This window comes from Dromiciops gliroides, chromosome 4 (assembly GCF_019393635.1).
Source record: "Dromiciops gliroides isolate mDroGli1 chromosome 4, mDroGli1.pri, whole genome shotgun sequence".
Taxonomy (NCBI): Eukaryota; Metazoa; Chordata; class Mammalia; order Microbiotheria; family Microbiotheriidae; genus Dromiciops; species Dromiciops gliroides.
This window is the reverse complement of record NC_057864.1, coordinates 372,360,933-372,386,083: the sequence shown is the minus strand read 5'-3', so window position 1 is coordinate 372,386,083 and position 25,151 is coordinate 372,360,933. Positions and strand designations below refer to the sequence as shown.

The following is a 25,151-nucleotide window of genomic DNA, read 5'->3' as shown; positions in this document are numbered from 1 at the left end:
CACCACAAATTCTCTCTCAACCTGGGTATACTTTTGCCTTTCTTTGTACCCCACTGGTTGGCATAGTGCCAGGAACATAATAGGTGTTTAATACATGCTTCTTGACTTCTCACAATAATGTTTTTAAAAGCCTATGACACACAGGATTACAAAGAAAACCAATTATACTGACATAGCTAATAAAATATTTTAAAAAAAGATAAAGTTAAGAATTCCAGGTTTGGAGGGAAAATGAGTTCAGTTTTGGACCTGTAACGATTGGAAGGAATGTAATGGAATTTATTAATTTGATCATTGACAATGCTATGCTAAAGTTTAGTAAAAATACAGCAATTCAAACAGTTAAAGAAGAGAATCCAGCTTTCCAGACCAGAATCCAGAATCCAGTTTTTCAGACCAGAATCCAGTTTCCTCCTGATGACATCTTACCACTTCAAGAAGACAAGAGAACTCAGAGACTTTATATGAACTGTTTTGCTTTGTTAGTTTTTACTATCTCCTTTCTGTTATAATATACATCATCTGTAACATGTACCCTCTGCAGAGGCCCTCCCTTTGCAAGACTAATGTCAAAGCGTTGGTTCATGAGGAAAAAAAAAAATCGCCCCTCTGGACAAAACTTTCCTCTCTTCCTTTTCTATATTATTGTTACATATTATTAGTTGGCAATAGTTATTATATTCTTTTTACTGTTCCGTCAAGGAAACATTTTGTTTCTTGAGGAACAACAGGGGGGACTGTAATGATTGGAATGACTCCACCTACTGGAGACTTGCTGTGGAGAGCTCCACCATGAGGAAAATGCCTCAGAGGCATTGTGGCTTTTCCTTGGCGTCAGGAAATGACGCTTGCTCATGGGTGCTGTCTATCAAGTCTACCAGCCAATCAACTGGAGGAGCCTCCTATGGTCTGGGAGGAGACAGGAAGGAGGAAAGGGAGCCTGCGCAGAGAGCGCTGCCTTTTGGCTTCCGGACTTGATGGTGGTGGCGGCAGAGGACTTCACAGGAGATTTGAGGAAAGATAGGAATGCCAGGCTGTTAGAATTCTGTTCTCAATCTTTTTCTTTCTATTTTCCAATAAACCCTTAAAAACCTAAACTCGTTTTATCAGTGATTTTTAGTCAGTTTCCCCCAAACTGGGGGAACACATTAGAATCCACATTTAGAATCTTAAATTACACAGTTCTATGGAATTCAAGAGGTTTTGAGGATGTCCACTTTGAAATATTCGATAGACTATTTAATGATGCAGCACAGGGGGTGAGATTACGGCTAGATATGTGCATCTAGGAATCATATGCACAGAGATTGGTAATTGCAAGAAAGGAGATCGATTTAGGCCTGATGCAAGCAAGAGCTTTCTACCTATTAAAGCAGGGATTCCTGACTTATCCATGCACCTAAAACTATTTTGATAACTATTACATTATAATTTATATCTTTTACTTTATGCATTTAAAAAAAGGATTCTGAAAAGGACTTCACCAGACTACTCTATGGGTCAACGACATATAACAGGTTAAGATTAGAGTTAACTTTGAGCAGTCCCTAAAAATCACCTGGCGACTTCAGATAGAGGAAGTTTGGCCACAAGCTCCGCCCTGCAATGCACTCCTTGGCTTTCTTAGGCTTAAGGGGCGGGTGCACGCAGACCGGCGGGCCAATCCTGACTCCTCCCCCAGCCGGCTCCGTTGCTATTGGCTGGAGCTCCGGAGGAAACCGGAGGGGGTCTCCCCCTCCTCCTTCCTCGGTTGCTAACGGCAACGGAGGCATCTCTATAACTGACGTAAACGCCTCGTTCCACATAGCTCCTGACTAAGCTCCAGCCGTCCCTCCCGTCCACCTCCCTTAACCCCCCCTCCCATCCCTTTTGTCCCCACCCCCTTCCAAGCCCTAGTAGCTGGTTACTGGAGGGGGGGGGGGGGTAGGCGGCGTTCTGCTTCCCGCCCGCCCGCGCTAAGCCCTAGTGCTTCTCTCTCCAGTTCGTTAGGTCGATCAACCGGCGTCGATTTAGAGAAAAGAACGGAAGCCAGCCGCTTCCCCTGGCTGCGCATCAGCTCCGGGTGAGTCGGATGCCCTCTGGGCCACCTGTAGCCGACTTTTTGGGCCTGCGGGCGATGATAGTTAGGTGGTGTTTCTCGGGGCTCCAGCGTGTGTGCATGCGTGCGTGCGTGCGTACTTGCGTGTGTATTTCGGCCGCGCGCCGGCGGTACGTCGCTGTTTTGTTCCCCCCCCCCCCCTTTTCTAGGCCCTGCGAGCCCCCAGGGGTGGGTGTGCCTTTGCACTGTTGTAAATGTCGCTGCCGGTGCGAGATACTAGGTGACGCGGATTTATTTTGAGGGGCTTACGTCGCTTAGCGTTTCATGCTCTGCCACACGGAATCACACAAGCTCTGATTCTGAAGGGATCCCAGAGGCCACCTAACTTATCCAACCTGTGCTAGGAAAGGAATGCCCTTTCCAAATATTGTCAACCCTTTTTCGTTGTGTTGGCATTTGAAGAAAATATTCTGTTACACAGGTTTTGTTTTTCAAACCCCCCTCTCCCCGCGCGCTCATTTTTTTGGGGGGAGGGAATATTTTGACCCGAGTTTTGTTTTTCTTTAACTTTTTCGAATATTTTGTTAGGCGGGTTTTTCTTTTTTCCTTTTCTTTTCTTTCTTTCTTTCTTTTTTTTTTTTTTTGCTATGTGCACATTTTGTTACACAGGCTGAGTTTTGTCTTACTTTTAATGGAGAAAAATAAAGTTTAAAAAATAATTCAGTCTGAATTTAAAGATCATCTGTTTTTCTCTCGCTCTCTCTTTCTCTGCCTATCTCTCTAGATGTGGATAGCATTTCTTATCTTGTCCTTTGGAATTGGATCATTCATTGTATTGATCAGAGCAGCTAAGTCTTTCAAGGTTGATCCTCCTTACAATATTGCTGTTACTGTGTATAATGTTCTGGTTCTGCTCACTTCACTTTGCACGGGTTCATATAAGTCTTGCAGATTTTTCTGAAACCATTCTGCTCCATGATTCCTCATAGCACAATAGTATTCCATCATAATTAATAATCCACAGTATGTTCAGCCGTTCCACAATTGATTGGGTATCCCCTCAACTTCCAATGCTTTGCCACCAGGAAAAGAGCTGCTATAATTATATATATTTGCAAATAGATCCTTCCCCCCCACCCCCATTTAAGTTTCTTGGGGATAGTAACTTAGTAGTGGTTTAGCTGCTTGGGGCTGTTAGGCTTGTATTGGATCAAGTACCAGGCTTGGAGTCAGGAAGATCTGAATTCAAATATGACCTTGGACACACTAGCCCTGTGACCCTGGGCACATCACTTAACCCCTATTTGCTTCAGTTCCTCATCTGTCAAATGGGGTCACACTGGAGCAGGAAATGGCAAGTCACTTCAGTATCTTTGCCAGGAAAACCCCATAGACAAAAGTCAGTGGAATCACTTAGAGTCAGACATGACTGAATGACTAAACAACAGTGGTATTGATGGAATGCAGTTTTATAGGTGTTTGGGGGTAGTTCCAAATTATTCTCCAGAATGGCTGGACCAGTTCACAACTGTACCAAGAGTGCATTATGTCTCAATTTTTCCATATCCCCTCCAGCACTTGTCATTTTCCTTTTCTGTTATCTTTATCCAATTGGATATCTGTTCAGTAGTACTTCAGAGATTTTTTAAATTACATTTTTCTAATCAGTAGTGTGTTTAGATCTACATCTGTGTGAAAAGTGTTGTGTAATTGTGTTCATATAGTCCTTGGGTTTGTCTTGGCACATAGACTCCCAAGTATTTTATATTATCTGCACTTATTTTAGAGAAGACATGTTCAGACATATAGCAAGAGAACCAGGATAGAATAATATCACAGAGATTTAGAGAGAAAACCATACCCAGAAGAGGGTGATTAACAGTATTAAAGGTTATAGAGAAGTAAAAAAGCATGGTGAGCTGAAGCATAAAATAGATTCTGCTTCAGCCCCTTATTTTATCTCTCTGTGTGTGTCCCTATTTCAAGCAACATAAAAACAACATTATTGGATTCTGGTCTCTAAAACATTCTGCTATCTGCTTCCATTTTATGGGAGTTCATTCCATTCACATTCGTGATTATAATGACTATGTATTTCCCTCTATCTTATTTTCTTCTATTTATTCTTCTCTTTTTATCTTGTCCCTCCTCTAAAATCTGTTTTCCTTCTGATAACTGCCCTTTATCTGTCCTCCCTTTTATCGTTCCCCCCTTTCCCTTAGCCCATTTTCCTCCTACTTCCCTTTTGAGTAAGATTGATTTTTTAAAATTAAATGAATATGTACAATTATCTCTTTCACATCACAACTTTCCCCATCAAGATTTTGATATATTTTGTGTCAGCATAAGAAATTAAATGGGAATTTTGGGGGAGTTTTGTGGAAGCCACAGACAACACACAAAGGCCACAAAGGCCAGCAGATGACACACAGCCTAGGACCAAATGCTTAACCCAACTTTTACAATAAAGTATTATAAATCCCCCTTAAATGAAAAAGAAAAAATTCAGACTTATCTGGTACAAAGGGAGGGACAAAAGATTGTACTCAAATTTTCGAGATCATAGGGGTGCTGTGCCCCTAACCCCAATGATGTGGAAGGGATAACTGTATATGTATTTTCCCTCTTTGAACCAATTTAGATTTGGCAAATAAGAGATCATTCAGACCAGTTTTAGTTTAATGATATGGAAAGAAGCCAGATGATAGAGAATTAAAAGAATGAGGGGAAAGGAAGTAGAAGCGTAAATTGTCGATGACCTTGTAAAGGAGTTTAGCCACAATAGGCAAGAGCGATAAGTGACATTAGTTCTTTGGGATGGCTAGATGCTTCAAGTAATGATTTTTTGGATTATGGGGGAGACTTGGGCTTATTTGTAGAGAAGCAATAAATAGGGAGAGACTGAAGAACAGTGAAAGAGTGGGCATAAAAGAGGAGGCAATTTACTATTGAAGACAAGCTGATCTGGGATCACATGTGCATGTAGAGGGAGGGGGTTTGCCTTGGCTGGGAGAAGGTCTACATCTTCATACAAGACAAGCCCAGAGAAGTTAAAGGTCACACAGCTAGCCAGCGAATGATGCAGAATTCAAATCTAAATCTAATGCTTCAGCCATTGTACCAGACTGCCTCAAATATGTTCACTATCCAGTAGGAGGTCAGCCAGTCTTTCAACAAGCATTTTAAGCACCTATGCATACCCAAAGCTCTTTGAGGATAGGAACTGTTTAATTTTTGTGTCCACCATTAAACACAGTGTCTTGCACTTAATAAGGGCTTAATAAATGATTGTCAAATTGACTTTTCTTATATTGAATTGGTTTGCATTAGAGGCTGTTATTCCTTCCTTGTTACTTCTTGTCTTTATTCTGGGTATTTGAAGTGACTGGATAAGTGACTTCAAATCTTGATTACTGTGATGTTGTCATAGCTATTATCTATCTATCTAATCAAACTACTTTCTGGTCCTGTTTTTTACTTGCTTTTAATTTTAAGCAACATTGTTACTCTAACCTACTTTCAATTTCATGGTAAGTAAAATGATATTCAAATGCATTATTTGTGAAAATGTTATGTGACAAATTAGGAATTAATGTGTTATCACTTTCATGATAGGATTGTGGGAAAATTAATTTTGAGGTGGTAACTGTTTCTTCATTGAGTTCACAGTAATTATTGAATGATATGAATCTTTTGAAAGCACATAATTTATACTTGGGAAACTACTTATTATTGCTTTTAAAGATGTGTGGATTTTTACACCTAAATATTTTTATTCCAATATAAACCACTTTGCCTAGTTAATTTTTTTTTTTTAGTGAGGCAATTGGAGTGATTTGCCCAGGGTCACACAGCTAGTAAGTGTTAAGTGTCTGAGGCCGGATTTGAACTCAGGTACTCCTGACTCCAGGGCTGGTGCTCCATCCACTGCCCCACCTAGCTACCCCATTGCCTAGTTAATTATAATCTTTAATCATAGTCATACCTTGCAATGGTTGGGTTAGTGACTTTTATTGTATTCTGGTACTACAGAATGCTTTTGATTTAGTCTAGCTAGTTGCTTATAAATTTGTTTTTATGTACATTTTAACTTTTATGTATGAATCTTGTTTATGTTTTGTTTTTACAGACTGCTGATTAATTAAACATTCTACATTGGCACTTGACATTTTTCACAAAGACTGAATATGCCAACAGGTAAAACTTTTTTGGAATATTTGGCTAAAAATTTCTATCCATTTTCTTTTATATTCATATTTCTTTTAGGGAAGATTAGTTGAACACAATAAACAGAATGCAATAGACTTCCTTCACTAAAACATTTTCATTAACATAATATTTAACCCCATTTTAAAATTAGAATAAAATTACAGAAGGGAGAAAATTGCTTTTTGCAATCTGTCACTTGTATTATTTTTAAATTTCCAAAGTATAGTTTAGATAAATTTGATTGTTTTATGCCATGTGTATCATCAGCACTAAGAAGATACAGGTAAATGATTGGATCCTTCTAGGTTCATTTGCTCTATTTTTTTTTTACTCACTTCAGGTAGATTACATTCTACACCAAACATTAAAACTCCCAGTATATGAGAGACATTTTCTAGGTGCTAGTGACATTTCTCTGGATAATTTCACAGGTTGGTGATATCATCAGTGTGGACACTCATCCACTCCAACTAATCCTTTCCTTCCCGTTCTGTGTAATTCTCATCTGTGTTCTTCCATAAATCCTTATTAGAAGATCTGTCCAGCCTTCAGTTTTTCTAATATTTCATGGATACCATGTAACACTTCGGAAGTATCTGTATGTCAGTGACCTGCTTCCTTTTCTGGTCATAGGTATCAATGGATAAGCTGTTCTATACCACTTTTCACACACAAGTCATTGTTGGTACCATGCTTCAGAAGTAACACTCTTTTTCAGATCAAGTACAGTTTTGATTCTTCAGTGATTGTGCCATTCCATTAATCTCAGCCATATAGCATCATCAGGAGAAAATTTTGTTTTAAAAGATGGGTTTTAGTGTCAGGAAGCAACCTAGGATAATGAAAAGGGCTGTGCAATTTCCTGTATGTCATATAACTTACTAACTTTGTCTTATTCAGTTCTGGGCTGAGCTTTTTTTCCATTTGCAGAGTCTGTCCAAGCTATAAACTGGGCAATAAGCATTCTTTTCCACTTGGTTTTTCCTCTGCCAATTTTAAGACAGATCTCTTTTGAGTGGCCAGTCAGTGGTCTCATTGAAGAAGCCCAATAGTATTCGCACCCTTTAGTCAGTCACCACAGTGTCATTCACAGGAAATCTGGAAGTACACATGACTTCCTTCATGACAAAAGTGAACTCTTTTAGGAAGCAAGTATCACCTTTTAAAATTTCTTGTTTGATATTACTTGTTAGAAAATTGTAAAATGAAGTTATCTCTGTTTTTTTTCATGTATCAAGGAATCCTATATGATCTGAATATTTATCTGGTACAGATTTCCCTTTGGAGCAGAGCCTTTAAGACTATGTTTTGATCTATCACATCAATTGCTTTTAAAATTATTAATAAACAGTAAATACTGTGGGATTTTTGTATTCCATATATCTCTCAATAGTGCTGAAGATGTGGTACCCTGTAAAAAATTCTCTATTAAAACATGTTTGTTCCTTTCTCATATTTTGATCAATGACATCCTCTTAACATACATAGACCATTTTCTTAAAGCTTTTAGATTGATGAGATTGTAAGCTTGAAGGACAATATCTATTGATGTCATCGTAGTTCCCTTTTAAAAGGCATTAGTAATCTTCACAATATTTTTCATTCTTTTTTTTTTTTTTTTGCAGGGCAATGGGGGTTAAGTGACTTGCCCAGGGTCACACAGCTAGTAAGTGTCAAGTGTCTGAGGCCAGATTTGAACTCAGGTACTCCTGAATCCAAGGCTGGTGCTTTATCCACTGTGCCATCTAGCCGCCCCCTTCATTCTTTTTTAATCCTCCCATTGTAGATCTTGAAATGAAGTCCCTTAAGTATCTTTAAAAGCAGGTTACCTTCAGCACATATTCCTTAGAATATATATGATAATTTTCAGTCACTTTTGGTGACTAGTTTTCTTCAGTACCATGCTGGATGGTCAGCTAGATGGTGCAGTAGATAGAGCACTGGCCCTGAAGTTGGGAGTATCTAAATTCAAATCTCACCTCATACACTTACTAGCTGTGCAATCCTGGTTAAGTCACTTAACCCTGTTTGCCTTAAACATCCAAGGCAATCTCCATTCATACTGATAACATATCTTGCCACTGGATCCAAATGGCTCTGGAGGAGAAAATGAGACTGGTGACTTTGCATAGCCCTTCCTCACTTCAATCCAATTCATTACAACTCAAGACATCTGTCATAATCCTCTTTGAGAAGGAAGGACAAACAGCAACTATGCTAAATAACTTTTGCATAATTATGTATCTGTTTTTACACTTAGACTTAAAAATAATTTTCTTTTATTTCTTGATAACTTACCATGGAATGTTTTTTCCCAGTCTAATTTTTCACATTCATTAAATTTTTTTTAGATATCCTTTTTTCACATTGCTTTCACTATCTTTGCTAATTTGATGGGTGAATTTTTTTTGTTATACTGTTGTAATTGGGTATATTATCTTTCTAGCTCCACTTACTTCACTCTATACCAATTCATTTGTCTTTCCATCTTTCTCTGAGTTTTTTCTATTTGTCATTTCTTATCATGAAATAATATTTCCTTATAATTTGATATCCTCATCTTATAAAGTTTCTTGCTTCTTGGCCAAATTTATATACCCTTTTGGGAACTCCTTTTGAAAAGTTGCTGCACTTTGGGCATTACGGCTGCAAAATATAATTTTAAATTCTTAAGAGTGAAGAGCTGTGTTGGATTTTTGTCTATCTTTTTATCTCTAGCAAATTGTACATAGCAGTAAACGTTTAATAAATGTTTAAATTAAATCTACCACAGGGGTAGAAGTAGGTATTTAACAATGAGGAGGGAATGACCTGTCAGTGTTTCAGGAATTCCAGACTTAGAAACACTTTTCAAATGAATAATCTCAATTTGTAGAGAAAAGATTCTTATCATTTTGCTGAGTTAACACCCTGGAATAGTGCTTTGTCCTAAAATTTAGGCTTTACATATTTGTCATGTTAATGTCATCAATATTTTGGCAATTCAGGAGCTGAACTCCTTTGGTTTTGATTTTCTGTGACAGTTTAAATATAAGTAATACTATGTCTAATATTACATTTGAGGATTTCCTAGTTTTTGAGTATATATAGCACATATATAAATGTCAATTTGTGAATTGACAGGGGTAGGGTGTGGGGAACTGATGATAACTAACATTTATATCTTATGTTTTACCAATCACTTTACTCCTAACAACCTTGGAAGGTTGTTAGTTCAATTATTATTATCCACATTTTTTAGGTGAAGAAATTGTTACTCAGAGAAACTAACTGACTTGCCCATGATGCGGTAACTAGTTGAGTTGAAATTCAAACCCCGGTCTAAAGGTGCCATGTCTGCTATGTTACATTGCTTGAAAATAGCACTGATTAATTAGATTTATATGATATATGTACATAAATATATACACATGTATATATACATGTGTGTGTTGTCATTCAGTCATGTCTGACTCTTTGTGACCCCCATGGACCATAGCACACCAGGCCCCTCGATCCTCCATTATCTCTTGAATGCTGTCCAGACTCATGCTTCTGCCATCCCCTTTTCCTTTTGCCTTCAATATTTCTCCACATCAGGGTCTTTTCTAGTGAGGTCTATCTACTCATTATGTGGCCAAAGTATTTAAGCTTCAGCTTCAGTATTTGACCTTCTAGTGAATAGCCTTAATTAATTTCTTTAAGAATTTACTAATTTGATCTTCTTGCTTTCCAGGAGACTGTCAAAAGTCTTCTCCAGCATCACCATTTGAAAGTGTTGATTCTCTCAGCTTTCCTTATAGTCCAATTCTCACAGCCATACATTGCTACTGGACAAACTAGGGCTTTAACTATATGGACTTTTGTTGGCAAGGTGATTTCTCTCCTTTTTAGTATGCTGTCCAGATTTGCCATAGGTTTCCTTCTAAGGAGCAAGTGTCTTTTAATTTCATGTGCCTGCAGTCATCTCTGAGCCCAAGAATATAAAATCTGATACTGTTTTCCTTTTTTCTCCCTCTATTTGCCAGGAAGTAATAGGACCAGTTATCAGGATCGTAGTTTTTTGGGGTTTTTTATGTTAAGCTTCAAGGCATCTTTTTCATTCTCCTTTTCCACCTCCATCAAGAGGTTCTTAATTCTTCTTTATTTTCTACCATCAGAGTGGTCTCATCTACATATCTGAGACAGTTGATATTTCTCCTGGCAACCTTAATTCCATATTTTGATATGTATAGCCTGTCATTTTGCATGATGAGTATTAGTTAATAATTAAGGTGACAAAACAGCCTTTTAGCACTCCTTTTCCAATATTAAACCAATTAGTTGTTTCATGTTCAGTTCTAACTGTTGCTTTGCATTCCTCAGGAGACAAATAAGATGATCTGGTATTCCCATCTCTTTGAGGACTTGCAACATTTCGTTGTGATTCACATAGTCAAAGGTGTTAGTGTAGTCAATAAATCAGAAGTTGATAAATCAGTAGATGTTTTTCTAGCATTCCCTTGCTTTCTCATAATCCAGCAAATGTTGGCAATTTGGTCTCTAGTTCCTCTGCCTCTCTGAAAACTAACTTGGTCTTTTGGTATGTCTCAGTTCACATATTACTGAGACCTAGCTCTCAGAATCGTAAGCATAACTTTGCTAGCATGTCAAATTAATGCAGTTTTATTATTTGAGCATTCTTTGGTATTGCCCTTCTTTAGAATTGGGAAAATCCAGTAGCCATTTTTGAGTTTTCCAAATTTGCTGGCACATTGAATGAAGAATTTTAATAGCATTATCTTTTAGGATTTTAAATAGCTCAGCTGGAATTCTATCACCTCCACTAGCCTTATAATCAGTACTGTTTCCTAAGGCCCATTTGACTTCATTCTCCAAGATAACTGGCTCTAGATCAATAACCACACCATTGTGGTTATTGGTGATATTAAGATCTTTCTTGTATAGTTCTTTTGTATATTCTTGCCACCTCTTCCTAATCTCTTTGATTTCTGTTAAGTCCCTACCATTTTTCTCTGTACACAGACACACACACGTAGTAAAATTATTTGCCATCAGAATATTTAGTTTTTCTTCTCAGTAATACAGTAATCCAAGACAATGCCAAAAGACTTATGGTGGAAAATGCTCTCCACATTCAGAAAAAGAACTATGGAGTCTGAATGCAGACTGAAGTGTACCATATTCATTTTGTTGTTGCTTTTTTGTTATTTTTATTGTTTATTCTTGTGTTTTTTTCCTTTTGTTCTGATTAATGTGGAAATATGTTTAACATGATTGTAATGTATAACCTATATCAAATTGCTTTCTGGCCTTGGGAGGGGGGAGGGAAGGGAGGGTGGGAGAAAAACTTGGAACTCAAAAAATATCTTTACATGTAATTGAGAAAAAAATTAAAAATAAAATTTTAAAAAGAATATTTAGTTTTAACTTTGGCATAACAATATAGTCAGATATTATTGAAAGATATTTATTTGGTTAGATAACAATAACTTTTATAACATTTTCTAGTTGAGAGTGAAGCAAAGGCAAAAACCAAAGTCCGTTTTGAAGAACTCTTTAGGAGTCATGCTGATTTAGTAACTGATAAAAAGAAACCCAAGAAGAAGGTAATTGATTCTGAAGAAAACATTTTGGTGAGTACACATCTTACTAATGATGAATTAAATGACTGCATTTTTTTAAAAAATGACTTTCACTTTGCAACTATAAGGAATTTTGAAAGTTTAATATGAAACAGATGTGTCATAACCAAAGCTATGTAACATGACAGATGAGAATTGCTACTCTGAATCTCACATGTAATTGAATCATCTTAGTTGCTATGGAACCTGGGGATATATTGTGAAAAGTGATGGTAATTTTCCTTGCTCTCAACATCAAAGTTTTAGGAATATACTTTCAAACTTCCTGGTCTTTTGGGTTTTGGCATGATACGGAATGACTATTTTATTTCTCCCTGTTTCTGTCAGTCTCTTTCCCTCTCCCACCCTAAGCACCTACTCTGCAACTTATGGTCTTGAGAAATCTGATTTTCACTGCAAAACTGAGTGGCCTGTTCAGAGCCTCATAGATAATATGTGTCAGCCTCCAGGTTTGAACTCTGGTCTTTCTTACTCTGAGACTGACTCTATCCACTATATCATGTTGTCTTTATGTTATTATTCAACCTTAAAAACTCAACCTTTGCATTAGAAAATTACAGTATCTTTTAAATTAGCCCTGAAAGGTAATTTGAAGGAATATGGTTGAAGTGAAAGCATCTAACATGTTTTTAGCAACACTATGTGAAATAATTTAAGTGAATAAAAAGTAGGCTAAAAGATAAACAAAAAGAGAGAGAGACAATAAAATCCTTATAATATAACAAAAATAAACAGACCTACTTGAAGTAGGCATTAGATGAGATACATTTAGATAATACATGACCCTGCTCTCAAGCACTTTATAGTCTAGTAGGAGGATAATAGCCCAACAAAAATAGCTGTTGTACACAATATTATATTAGAAGCATACCTTAGAGTAATAGGAAAACAAAGTGCTTTGTTAGATCTGAAGAAAGAGAATGTGATCAACTACAGTGATAATCAAATGGTTTCTTGAAGAAACAGAGCAACTTTGAGATGAATTTTAAAGGGTGGATAAGAATTCATCTAGTAAAGGGATGCAGAGAGATTGTTACCAGAATCTGTAAGCTAATAATAATAATAATAATACTGAAATGTGAGAAGGCAGTGCGTGTTCCAAGGGCTAAGAACTAATATGGAGCTTGATTAAACTACAGAATGCATGCATAAATGAGTGAAAAGCATTCATTAAGCAATTACTACATGTAAAGCACTATGCTAAGCTCTACTGATACAAATACAAAAGAGAGATGTTCTGTATCAGCAAGGAGTAGGATCTTTATTTTGCTTTGGAAAGTCACAAGGATGGTGAATGAAGACACAGGAAAATAGTGACTCACCCTTTCCGTTAGGCAGTTATATAGATTTAATGATGTTTCCAGAGCTGGAAAAGGGAATGGCACCAGATTGGAGTTCCTTTAATGCCAGAGAAAGGTGTTTGTGCTTTGCTCAGTAAAGCCATAACAATTTGCTGCTAGCAAATTTGTGGCAAATTACTGAACCTTTTTGAAGGTAGGAGTTACATGACCAGATCTGTTCATAAAAAAAGATCATTGGATATGAAGAATTAATTGGAATGGAGATAGTGGAAAGACCTAAAAAGAGCCTACTTCAATAGTCTAGGTAGGTAAGATGAAGTCCTGTAGAATTGCTAATGAAATAAACAAGAGAGAATGGATTTGAGGGGTGAACTTCCTAGGACCTGGGAACTGATTGGATATTGAGGAGAAAGGTGGATTTGAGAGGGAAGGAGGAATTAAAGACTACACCAAACTTATAAAGAATAGGGGGTAGTGGCACTATATACAGACATAGTAGTCAGGAGGAGGAATGGCTTTCAGAAGAAAGGTTATAAGCTAATTTTAGCACATACTGAGTTTGAGATACAGTGTACTGTGTAGAATGCTAGATTTGGAGTCAAATGTGGGTTCAAATTTGGCTTCAGACACTTAGCATCAATGTGACCCTGTATAAGTCATTTAACTTTGCTTAACTTTAGTTTTGTTACCTGGAAAATTGTCATATTATCACCTATATCACAGGGTTATTGTGAACATAAACACTTTGGCAATGTTCATGCATTATATAAATCTTAACTATTCAAATTATTATCTTCTTTTTGATGGGATTTTAGCCAGAAATGGACCTGGGACAAGTTGATTTTTTTGCTAATTCTTTTATATTTAGAGTTCTGAGAACTGTTGCAGAGGTGGAGAAAAGTTGGTTTTTGTAGTTGAGTAAGAGATTTCGTATGTAAGCTTAACTTATGTAGCCTCAGTTAAGCTACTGTACTGGTCCTAGGGCACACAAAATCTAGGCTGCACATTATTCTGGATGACATTTCCTTATATAACCATTGTCCTGCATTTTGTTGACTTATAAAAGCATCTATGGAACAATTCCAGTAGCAGATAGGATGAGAGGTATGATACATACCTTGTTCTGTTCCCCTATGTTTTTATTATCTTTTAATTGGCATCTATATCTGGAAAGCATTTCAGTTCATGGAATTTGGAAATTAATTGTATTAGGTATGGTGACACTTATTAAAATGTTCTCAGAATTTTGTGAGTTACTGTTACATTTGGAAACTTGGATTATCTTTTGATGTATCTCATAGGTGCTAAATTTTCTATTCTGCAGTGATATATTACACAGTTTGTACCACCCTATTACATAATCCGCATCAATCACTAAATCTAAGCTAATTGGAGAATGACTGGTATCCCTATACATTTGAGACTATTCCTTATAAGTTTGGAAATAAGACCTTTATCATAGAAAGTTGCTGCAGTGATTTTTTTCTCCAGTTAACTATTTTACCTCAAATTTTAAATGTATTGATATTATTAGTGCAAACACTTTTTAATTTTATATAATCAAACTTGTTCATTTTATCTTCTGAAATAAAATGTACAATAAAATAGACATCTTCTCTATCTCTTCTTTGATTATGAACTCTTCCCATACTCATAGATCTGAATGGTAATTTCTTCGTTGTTCCTCTCTTTTGTTTATGATGTGACCATTTATAGCTAAGTCATGTGCTGATTTGTAGTTAATCTTGGTACATGGTGTGATGTAATGGTCTAGACCTAATTACTACCAGACTGCTTTTTAGTTTTCCCAGTAGTTTTAGTTAATAAGGATAGTTAATCCTTTACCCTGGTAGCTGGATCTTTGGATTTATTGAATATTCCAGTACCAAATCTGTTTGCTTCTATATGTTGAAGAACCATTTGAAATTTAAAGAGTGCTATTTCTTTTCTTTTTTTTTTTTTTTTGGTGAGATAATTGGGGTTAAGTGACTTGCCCAGGGTCACACAGCTAGTAAGTGTTAAGTGTCTGAGGCCGGATTTGAACTCAGGTTCTCTTGAATCCAGGGCCAGTGCTTTATCCGCTATTTCATTTTAATAGAATCTAAGAAAAAAACTGAAAAAGTAATATTGCACATTATATCCTCCAATTAATGTGCTTCTTGCCATTTATTTCAAATACATTTTAAAAGAAATGTATATGTATTCTATTTCTAGCTTGACACCTTTCGGAGTAATCATGATCTTACCAAAGAAACTAGAAGTGATGGAGCAATTACCAGAAGCATTTGTAATACAGAGAAGAGCCCACGATTTACTAAAAGCAAACCAAGGGACAGAGGGTCAATAGCTTCAAAAATAAGCAATGATGATTTTACTGTAGAAGAAAACCAGCAAGTAAAGCCAAATAAAAAGAAAAAGAAATCAGTGTTACAAGAACAGTCTAACAAAGGAGAAAATACAGAGGAAGTAGAACCAGAGAGTTTTGAAAGGAAGATTAATAATGCTGCAAGAAAAACAAAAAATAAATCACCATCAGGTGTTTCTCGTCAAAAGAGTGAAAAGATAAAAAGTGCCCCAAATGAAGTGAAAGACACAACTGAATTAGATGAAGAAGAACAGCTAATACAAGCATATGAACTCCAAGTAGCTGAGGAAGCGGCCAATGCAATTAGAAAGAAAATAAGAATGAAACTTAAGGAACAGATGTCTCATTTAATCTCTGATAATCAAAGCCATGAAGAAATATTGAACAATGAAGTGGGAAAAAGTAAGAAAAAGAAAAACATTCCAGTTATACTTGAAACAGAAACAAGGTATTTTGCCACTGGTAAATTGTATTGATTTCATTTTGTAGAACTACTTGGATTCTTTAAAATGTCTCTTACGCTTGCTGTTATTTAATATTTGAAAAGAATTTTAACATATATATATATCTGGAAATGATGTCAGCACAGTATCAATTAAATGAAGCACTTTCTATGTTACAATTTCCTTGCCTTCTGGATTTTTCTGTAAGATAATTTCCATGTAGTGTACAACTTTATCTAGCACATGGCATGACATTATTAAAAGCTGACAAAGCATACTTTTATTAGCATTTATCAGTATTTGTAGACTAGAACCTGCAGCTGTACTTGTAACTTCTGAATTATTGTTTTCTAATAATGATACTAGTAAGCCTACCCTTGGATTACTAAAATAATTCTGCTTTTCTTTTTTTTCTTTTTTCTTTCTTTCTTTTTTTATTTTTGTGGAGCAATGAGAGTTAAGTGACTTGCCCAGGGTCACACAGCTAGTAAGTGTCAAGTGTCTGAGGCCAAATTTGAACTCAGGTCCTCCTGAATCCAGGGCTGGTGCTTTATCCACTGCGCCACCTAGCTGCCCCCTTTGCTTTTCTTTTAATTGAGTTAGTGGTCTGCTGTATCTCACAATAAAACCATTTTGACTTTACTCTCCTGTTTACTTTGATTTTTGGTGTAATGTATCAGTTAAGTTTCTAAAAAGCTCATGTAGAGGATTTTTTTTTAATTGACAACAAAGGAACTTAGCATTTTTATTTCTAGTTTTTAGCTATTATATCAAATTGTATATTTTAGTTTGTAAAACAAACAGAGGAGGATATGGCTTCTGTATATCATATTTACTTATGTATTCTCCCATTTAATCCAAGGTAAAGATGAAAGTCTATGCAATCAATTACTTAGAAACAGCTGGCTTAACACATTTTCATATTATGTGTATAAGCTTTTTTGAGTTAAGGTTGGCAAGCTTTCTCCAAAGTTACGGAGAAAGAGAAATGTTCTTTGAGCCATCATCTTTTCTTCTTGCCATGTGCAAAATGGGCATAGGCATACTGAATAATGCAAAGTAGATTGAGGGGTGGGGAAGAAGTGCTTCAAAGAGTTACTTTGTTCCTCTTTACTAAGAGTTCAGGCTATGGCCCTCACTCCTGTGGTAGAAGTATTCTTCGTGCTATCAGGTTCCCTTCTCCTTGCTTAAAGCGGAAATCGTGTTGGTTTTTTTTCCCCCAAAGAAAATGCAACCCAGGGAAGCTGAGAAGGTCATGATGTAGCTGAGCTGACCCATCCACTGTAGTATGCAAGTAACCTTGTGTTCATAGTGTCAAGTTCTTGAAGGCTGTGTCACTCTACACAAGTTCTAGTAGGACATTTTGAGTACAAGCTCAGCAATGTTATAGAGGTAGAGATAGGGATAGGGAGAGATAGATAAAATATATAATATACATAATATAGCATATTTATTTAAATATGTACCTTAAATTTATAAATAACTATATTATATATTGTGATTATATTATCATAATAATTATAATATATAAATTTATAAATCATATAATATATAAATATATAGTTATAAATACACATACATGCATACATATATATACATACATTGAGTGCCAGTTTAGCACAGTTTAGAGAGACTCATCACAAGATCTGGTTTTTAATTATTTACTTGTTTGCCAAATTGAGGAATTGTGATCTGTATAGATGGAAGAAAGTCCCCACCCTGGAGAAATGATGGATTTTTGAAGTAGAAGCATAAACATCTGACCTATATAATCTGATTATTTTTAATGAAAGGAAAACAATGTGGCCTCTAGACTGGACTGATTTTGCAAGCTAATAGCCCAAGAAGGAATTTCAACTTTGTTTTTGTCTCTGCTTCTATAAAGCTAATTATTTTGAAAATATTTTTTACTCATCATAAATTTCTTGAGAAGAATTGTTAGCCTCTCAAATTTATAAATAAATATAAATTTTAAATTAGATCTCATTTTACATGGACTTTTGGAACTGAATCCTACTTTGTGAAGCTTTACAAGAAAGCAATTCTTTTCCTGTTTATTTTACTTAGCAAAAGTCAGGGATACATTTAAGCTTTTATTTTTAAACTATGTATATTAAAATAATAATTTTAAATTCATATTTATCATACATCATTACAATTAATTACATAGTTATACATACTATATAACTATATATTACTGATTAAATAGTTCAAATATTCATAATTTAGATTAATCTATAATTATTCAGACATTACAGGGTTTGAGATAGGTTAAAAAAGGTTTTTATTAGTCAATTTTATTACATAAATAAGTTAATTCAGGTAACCATAACCTTTAGTCAGAATGTTATAAATTATATATGCTAGTTACCTCTAAAGTGAAGTGCTGTATAGAATTTAGAATATAGATAGATTATACTCAAAACCTCAAAGATCTGTGATTTTGTCAGATAGTACTCCACCCACCATCAATGGTCACAGCCCTTCTACAAATCAGTATTCAATCATTGAGAATCATTGAATTTGAAAAATTTATTGCCCTGTGGCCAACCTGAATATGAATCTTTCCAAACTTAGCTAGAGTGGTGCTGTGATGATGGACATCATGAGTCCCATACTTGAAGACTTTCCAACTAAGTAGGAACTGCAAAAGCTTTCATTGTACCAAGAAATATAAAGGTATTCCAAGGCAAAGCTGATATGATTTGAGGTTTATCCTTCCTTAACCCATGCATAAGAAATTATTTGATTGTATATTATTTGATAATATGTGTGGTTACTTTGCAGTGTGGCAACTCTCTCTGAGCTCCAGCAGCATGTAGGTGAAGAAAACATCAAAAAGAAGAAATCATCAGATGATGTGCTAACTTCAGATTTTAATCAGAGGAATGAAATAAAGGCAGAAGATCAAACTGTTGAGGAAAATGTGGAACGGCCAAAAGCTAAAACAAGAAAGACAAAAAAGAAAACTAAAGCAGGTTTGTGGTCCATATTCAATTTTAAATATATACAATATTTCCTTCCCCAAACCTCTTGTCTTCTTAAAAGGAAATCAAGTCACTAAAATGTAATTTTTAAATGGACATATAACTTAGTTGTAGAATGGAAAGATCATTGGATTTGAAGTCAAAGGACTTCAGTTTGGATCTTAGCTCTGTATCTTAGTTTTGAGTTTCACTTTATAAAATGAGGGGGAGCTGAATTAAATGACTCTCTTAAGGCTCTCTTCAGTTCAAAGCCTGCGACTAATGTGTTTTGTTGTTTACCACAGACTTCGAAATTTCTCCAAGGCAGTCTGGTCTACTTTCCTCCTTTTGTTCATTTCTAATCCCAGCTGAATATATCCGCATAATCTGTCCAAGATTTTCTGTCTATCTAGCTACCTATTTCTTTGTTGGCACACAGGTACATACACATACTGAGAGACAAGCTCTATAGGTTGTCCATTCATCTGCATAACATCAGAACAATGGGCTTTCTTTATCCACTTGGTTAGTTAGACCAAACTCTTTACTGTGATTGTTGATCTTATGCAAAAGTCTCTGCAGTATTCTCAGTTTAATGTAAGCAAGAAAATATTATCAACAAGCGGTCTTCACCACTTAGGGGAAATTCCTCCTCGACTTGTACTCTGTGACTGATCTCTTCCTACTTTGGGAAATTGTCAAGTTCTTTTTATGATTCCCACCTTTTCCCTGAAACTAGTCTCTAAAAATAATTGATATATTTTGTTTAAACATCTCTTTCATTTACAATTATATCCCTTCCCCTGCAACAAAGAATAAAAGACAGAAAAAAGGAAGTTCAGCAAATAAACACATCAAGGCAATTTGATAGCATATGCAATGTTCCACACCTATAGTCCCTCATCTTTACAACAGAGTGAGCAAGGTGCATCTTTTCATGTTTGGGACCAAGCTCAATCTTTATGATTCTATGTCTTTCACTTCTTTATACTTCTTTCAATTAAGCTGGGTTGTTTTCAACTAGTCAATCAAGTATTGATTATTAAGTGCTTACATTGTAGTTCAGGCTCTGTGCTAAGCTCTGAGGTTCAAGAGAAAGAGAAAAAAACCCCACAAAACTGTCTCTACTCTTAAGGAATTTAGATACCAATGAGGGGAGATAATATATAAGAAAAATGATAAACGAAAAAGACATAAAATAGAGGGGAAGTTTCAGATAACTAGAGCAATTGGAAAAGCTTCCTACAGAAGTGATTTGATTTGATCCAAGTCTTAGTGATATCAAGAGGTAGAGGTGAGCAGGGAGAGAATTATGGCCATAGAGATGGACACTTCAATGACATGGAAATAGGAGATGGAATGTTGTATGGGAGGAATAGTCAGTAGAGTAGTTTCACTAGACCATAGAATGCATGGAGAGGAATAAAGTGTGAGAAGACTGGGCAGGTAGGAAAAGAGCAGGTTATGAAGAGCATTGATTGCCAAGCAAAGGACTTGATACAATCTTGTAAGTAAGAGAGAACCATGATCATTTATCAAGCAAAAGAGTAACATGTGTAGATCTATTCTTTAGTAAAAGTGCTTTTGCAGCTTTGTGGAAGATGGGTGGGAGAGACTAGGGACAAAGAAGGCTATTGTGATGGTCTGTCTAGGCAAGAGGTGATCAAGGCCCAAACTAGAGTGATAGCAGTGTGATGGAACAGAAGGAGAAAAGTGTATTTACGTAAGAGAAGATATGAAGTTGAAAACAATAAAATTTGGCAATAGATTGGATATGTGAGGTCAGTGAGATGAGTGAGAGTAGGGAGTTGAGAAGGATGTAAGGTTGCACTCTTCCTTCCCTCCTTGTTTTTCTATGACTTTCAGTTTCCCATTCCCTTTCCTACTATTTTTCTTCCTTTTTTGTCTTAACTTTAGCTTTTATCTAATTTCATCACCCAAGTCTTTTTTTCTTCCACTGAAGGTGATTACAGTAGAGGAGCGTGGTGTTTTTGTTTCTTTATTGTTAGGATTATAGGACTTAATACTGAAAGAGATCTTAGTGAGCAACTAGCCCCAGAATCTGAAACATTGTGAATAACTTATGCTTAACAATTATGGTGGGGAGAGAGAGAGAATGAAGTCTATAAATTATAGGTCAGTGAGCTTGACTTTGAATTCCTGGAAAAATTTCAGAACATCATTAAGGATAATTAACAAACATCTAGAACAGAAATTGGTGATTATAAAAATCCAGCATGGTTTCCTCAAAAACAGGTAGGTCAGAATAACTTCATTTCCTTGTTGACAGAATTACTAGACTTGTAGAACAGGTGAATGCTATAGATATAGTTTACCTGGATTACAGCAAAGAATTTTGCAAGAACTTCTTATGCTATTTTTGTAGAAGAGATGGAGAGGTTTGGGATCAATGATAGTATGGTTGGATAAATTTGGAAGTGGAGTAATGTCAGTTTCAAAGGAGGTCTTTGGTGGAGTTCCTCAGAGCTCTGTGCTTGGCTTTGTACTATTTAACTTTGTTATCAGTGACACGGATACAGGCATAGTCTACATGCTTATTCATTTCGTGAAAGATCGGAGGTCACAACCTCCCTGAGCCTCATGAAGTGATGGGACTCTGAGGTTCCCTCCACCTCGTTTGTGATCTCTGGTCCAATGGAGAATGAATGTACTAGATCACAGAGTTAGGATTCAAAAGGCTCTCTTACCAATCTGGAGCACTGGGAAAAAACTGAATGAGTCATCTTGTGAAAGAAGAATCAGAGCACAAGGGAAAAACCTCAAAAAAGAAGGAAAAAAGCCACTCCAAAAGTAGAAACAGTATGATTCAATCTGCATTCATAATTCACAGTTCTTTTTTTTGGATGTTTGAGAACATTTTCTATCATGAGTTCTTTGAAACTGTTTTGGATCATTGCACTGCTGAGAAGAGCCAAGTCTATCACAGCTGATCATCACACAATGTTGCTGTTACTGTGTACAATGTTCTCTTGGTTCTGCTCCTCTCAGTCAGCATTAGTTCATGTAAGTCCTTCCGGGTTTCTCTGAACTCCTGCTCATCGTTTCTTACAGCACAATAGTATTCCATTACATTCATATACCACTACTTGTTTAGCCATTCCCCTATTGATGAGCATTCCCTTGATTTCCAATTCTTTGCCACCACAGAGAGAGCTGCTATAAATATTTTTGTACATATTGGTCATTTTCCCTTTTCTGTGGTCTCTTTGGGATACAGACCTAGCAGTGGTACCACTAGGTCAAAGGGTATGAACAGTCCCATAGCCCTTTGGGCATAGTTCCAAATTGCTCTCCAGAATGGTTGGATCAGTTCACAACTGAACCAACAATGCATTAGTGTTCCAATTTTTCCACAGCTTCTCCAACATTTATTATTTACCTTTTTTATCATATTAGACAATCTGATAGGTGTGAGGTGGTACCTCAGAATTGTTTTAATTTGCATTTCTCTGATCACCTATTTGGCTTTGAAAGACCTCCATAACCATTGTCCCTTCCTACCTATCCCATCTTGTTCCTTTCTATTGTGTACCCTGCTATTTCTCAAAAAATGTTCCACCTTCAGGCAAATATTTTGATTGGCTGTCTTCTAAGCATGGAACATTCTTCCCTCCTCATCTCTGCATCTTCTAACTTCCTTGGCTTCCTTCAAGTCTAAGCTAATGTCTCACCTTCTAAAAGAAGTATTTCCTAACTGTCCTTAATCTTAGTGCCTTCCCGCTGAGATTATCTCCATTTTATCTTGGATCTTGTTTGCACATAGCTGTTTGCATGTTGTCTTCCCCATTAGACTGAAATTCTTGAAGGGAAACATATATTTGAACCTACTATATTGCAGGATTCATTATAACATAGTCCTCTCTTGGACCTTGTCCAAAAAGGCTTAAATATCAGAAATACTGGAGCACTCTCATAATGTGGAGTCAGCTCTTTAACAATTCTTGTAACACAACTTGGTACCTATAGCCTTAAACATGTTAGTGAAACAGGGGCCTTAGGACCCATAGTGAACTTCAGATATTTTGACATTTGATTGTAACTGTTTTTCCTTTGTTTATAGTTTCTGAAGATATTGAAGAAAGTGGTATTGATACTGTCCAAGAAGTAACAAGCCCGGAAATTTCAAGTCAGCCCAACAGTGGGTTTGATGATACCCTCGTTTTGGGAGTTTATGTCCATCGAACTGATCGACTTAGAACAGATTTTATGATTTCTCACCCCATGGTAAAAATCCATGTAATTGATCAGAATACTGGTCTGTATGTCAAGAAAGAACATAGGTAATTATATTTCCTTGTCTACCCATTGGGGTTGAAAATAGCTACCTTTTAAATGTTTACAGTGTTAAGTCATAGCATAGGTCTTATGTTAATGGATATTTTGACTTGTTTAACTTTGGATATTCTTAATCCTAAAATTTTGCAAGCTGCTATCCAAAATTTAACTGTAAATGGCAGCACCAAAAAAATAAAATTGCCTAAATATTCAGAAGTATTTAAAAAAGAAACCCCTAAAGATTACTCTTTAAAAAAAGATATGTGGGAAAGAGAAAACAAGTTTGTTAAAGATTATCACATAAGACAACTATACCATTAATTAATCAGTTCATTTATTAAATGTTTATTTGAAGGCTTATTTGTGGGTCTCTGAGTTAGGTACTTTGGGGGAAATGTGATCATACATAGACCCTATTTTTTTTTTGTTATCAATCAAAAATTTATTATAGAGACAATCGATGGCAATACAGAGCTGCCTATTAAGGAGGATGATGAAAATCTCTGGTCATCTATACAGTTATAAGAAGCATAGGCCCTACTTTCAAAGAGCTATCTAGTGTTCTGTGTTAGGCAACATACTTTATCAAAATCTAAGAAGGCGAAGTTTCAATCCTGGGGACTCAGGAGAACTCAGTTCCAATCTTTTTGATTTTAACATTTTCTCCCATTTAACTATAGAGCCGTTACTTTTTATCTTTTATTTTGAGAATTAATTATTGGGAACCAAAATAGTTCTTACCTTGATATCATTATGACCTCTTACTATTACCTGATTTACACAACTGCCCCTCTCTCCCTTCCTTCCTCCTTTTTTTCTTCTTGCCTCCTCTCCTTCCTTCTTTTTTTTCTTCCTTCCTTTCTCCACTTTTCATGTTTTATATTGATGTTTTCTTTTTTAATATAGCAACCGAGCTGTTTCATCTTTTTATGAACAAGAGAAGGTAGAGAATGTCCTTCCTATTATGACCCAGCCTTATGATTTCAAACATTTTAAGTCGAGACTTCCAGAGTGGGAAGAACAAATTGTATTTAATGAAAGATTTAGTTATTTCCTCCAAGAATCTGAAGAAAGCCCAAGAGTAATTCTGTTTTTTGAGGTATGTTAAATATAATAGATTTTCATTTTGTTTTGACAATTTAATATATACCTTATTACTAATAAACTATATTTAATACATAGTAATTTCCACATAGTAATTTCCTACTTTAAATATACAACACGATAGTTTAAGATTTTGTCAATAATGACATCTCTGAAATCATTGTGTCAGTAAATGCTTATTGAACACCTATTTATTGAACACTGTGTTAGGTTATTTTGGATGGGGAGTGGTGATGGTAGAATAAAAGAAGTGTAAGACATGGTTGAGAATTTCAAAGTGACAAATTTAGACTTCATGTCAGGCAAAACTTCCTAACAATTAGAACTCTCCAAGAGTGGAATGGGGTACCTGGGAGGTAGGATACTCCTATTCATGGAGATTTTCAGACAAAGGCTAGATGACCACTTGTCTTATTTATATGCTGTAGAGGAGATTCTCCTTCTGGTATGGGATGAACTAAAGTTTATCTGAGGCTCCATCCAACTTTAGGATTCTTATAATATGATTCTTGTCATGAGGAAATTATTGTCTAATGGACAATACACAGATTAATTAAAGATCAATAATTCCAAGACACTCATGAACTGTTGGGTATATTGTTAGGCTTTAGATGTAATGGGATTTCAAAGATGGTTGAGATCACTATAAATTGAAGCAAATTGGAAAAGCTCCATGGGGAAGGTGGCCTTTGAAATGACCTAAGTGGATAGATGGGATTTAATAAATCATAGGGAAGATATTCATTGGTGGAGAATGGGGAGGGATGAGAATATTATATATTCAGGGGAAAAGAAGAAACTGACC

The 25,151-nt window shown here is 35.9% G+C and overlaps 1 protein-coding gene across 1 annotated transcript in view; it reads left to right on the top strand.

Annotated features, from left to right (window-relative positions):
- Positions 1-1,813: 1,813 nt before the first annotated feature.
- Positions 1,814-25,151, top strand: part of AHI1 (Abelson helper integration site 1) — a 238,837-nt gene continuing 215,499 nt past the window's right edge. The window contains exons 1-7 of the mRNA XM_043999819.1: positions 1,814-2,062; positions 6,168-6,235; positions 11,738-11,862; positions 15,387-15,985; positions 18,768-18,958; positions 23,028-23,247; positions 24,149-24,341. Coding sequence (XP_043855754.1) covers positions 6,226-6,235; positions 11,738-11,862; positions 15,387-15,985; positions 18,768-18,958; positions 23,028-23,247; positions 24,149-24,341 — 1,338 coding nt within the window. The 5' untranslated portion in view covers positions 1,814-2,062; positions 6,168-6,225. The remainder of the gene's footprint in view (positions 2,063-6,167; positions 6,236-11,737; positions 11,863-15,386; positions 15,986-18,767; positions 18,959-23,027; positions 23,248-24,148; positions 24,342-25,151) is intronic.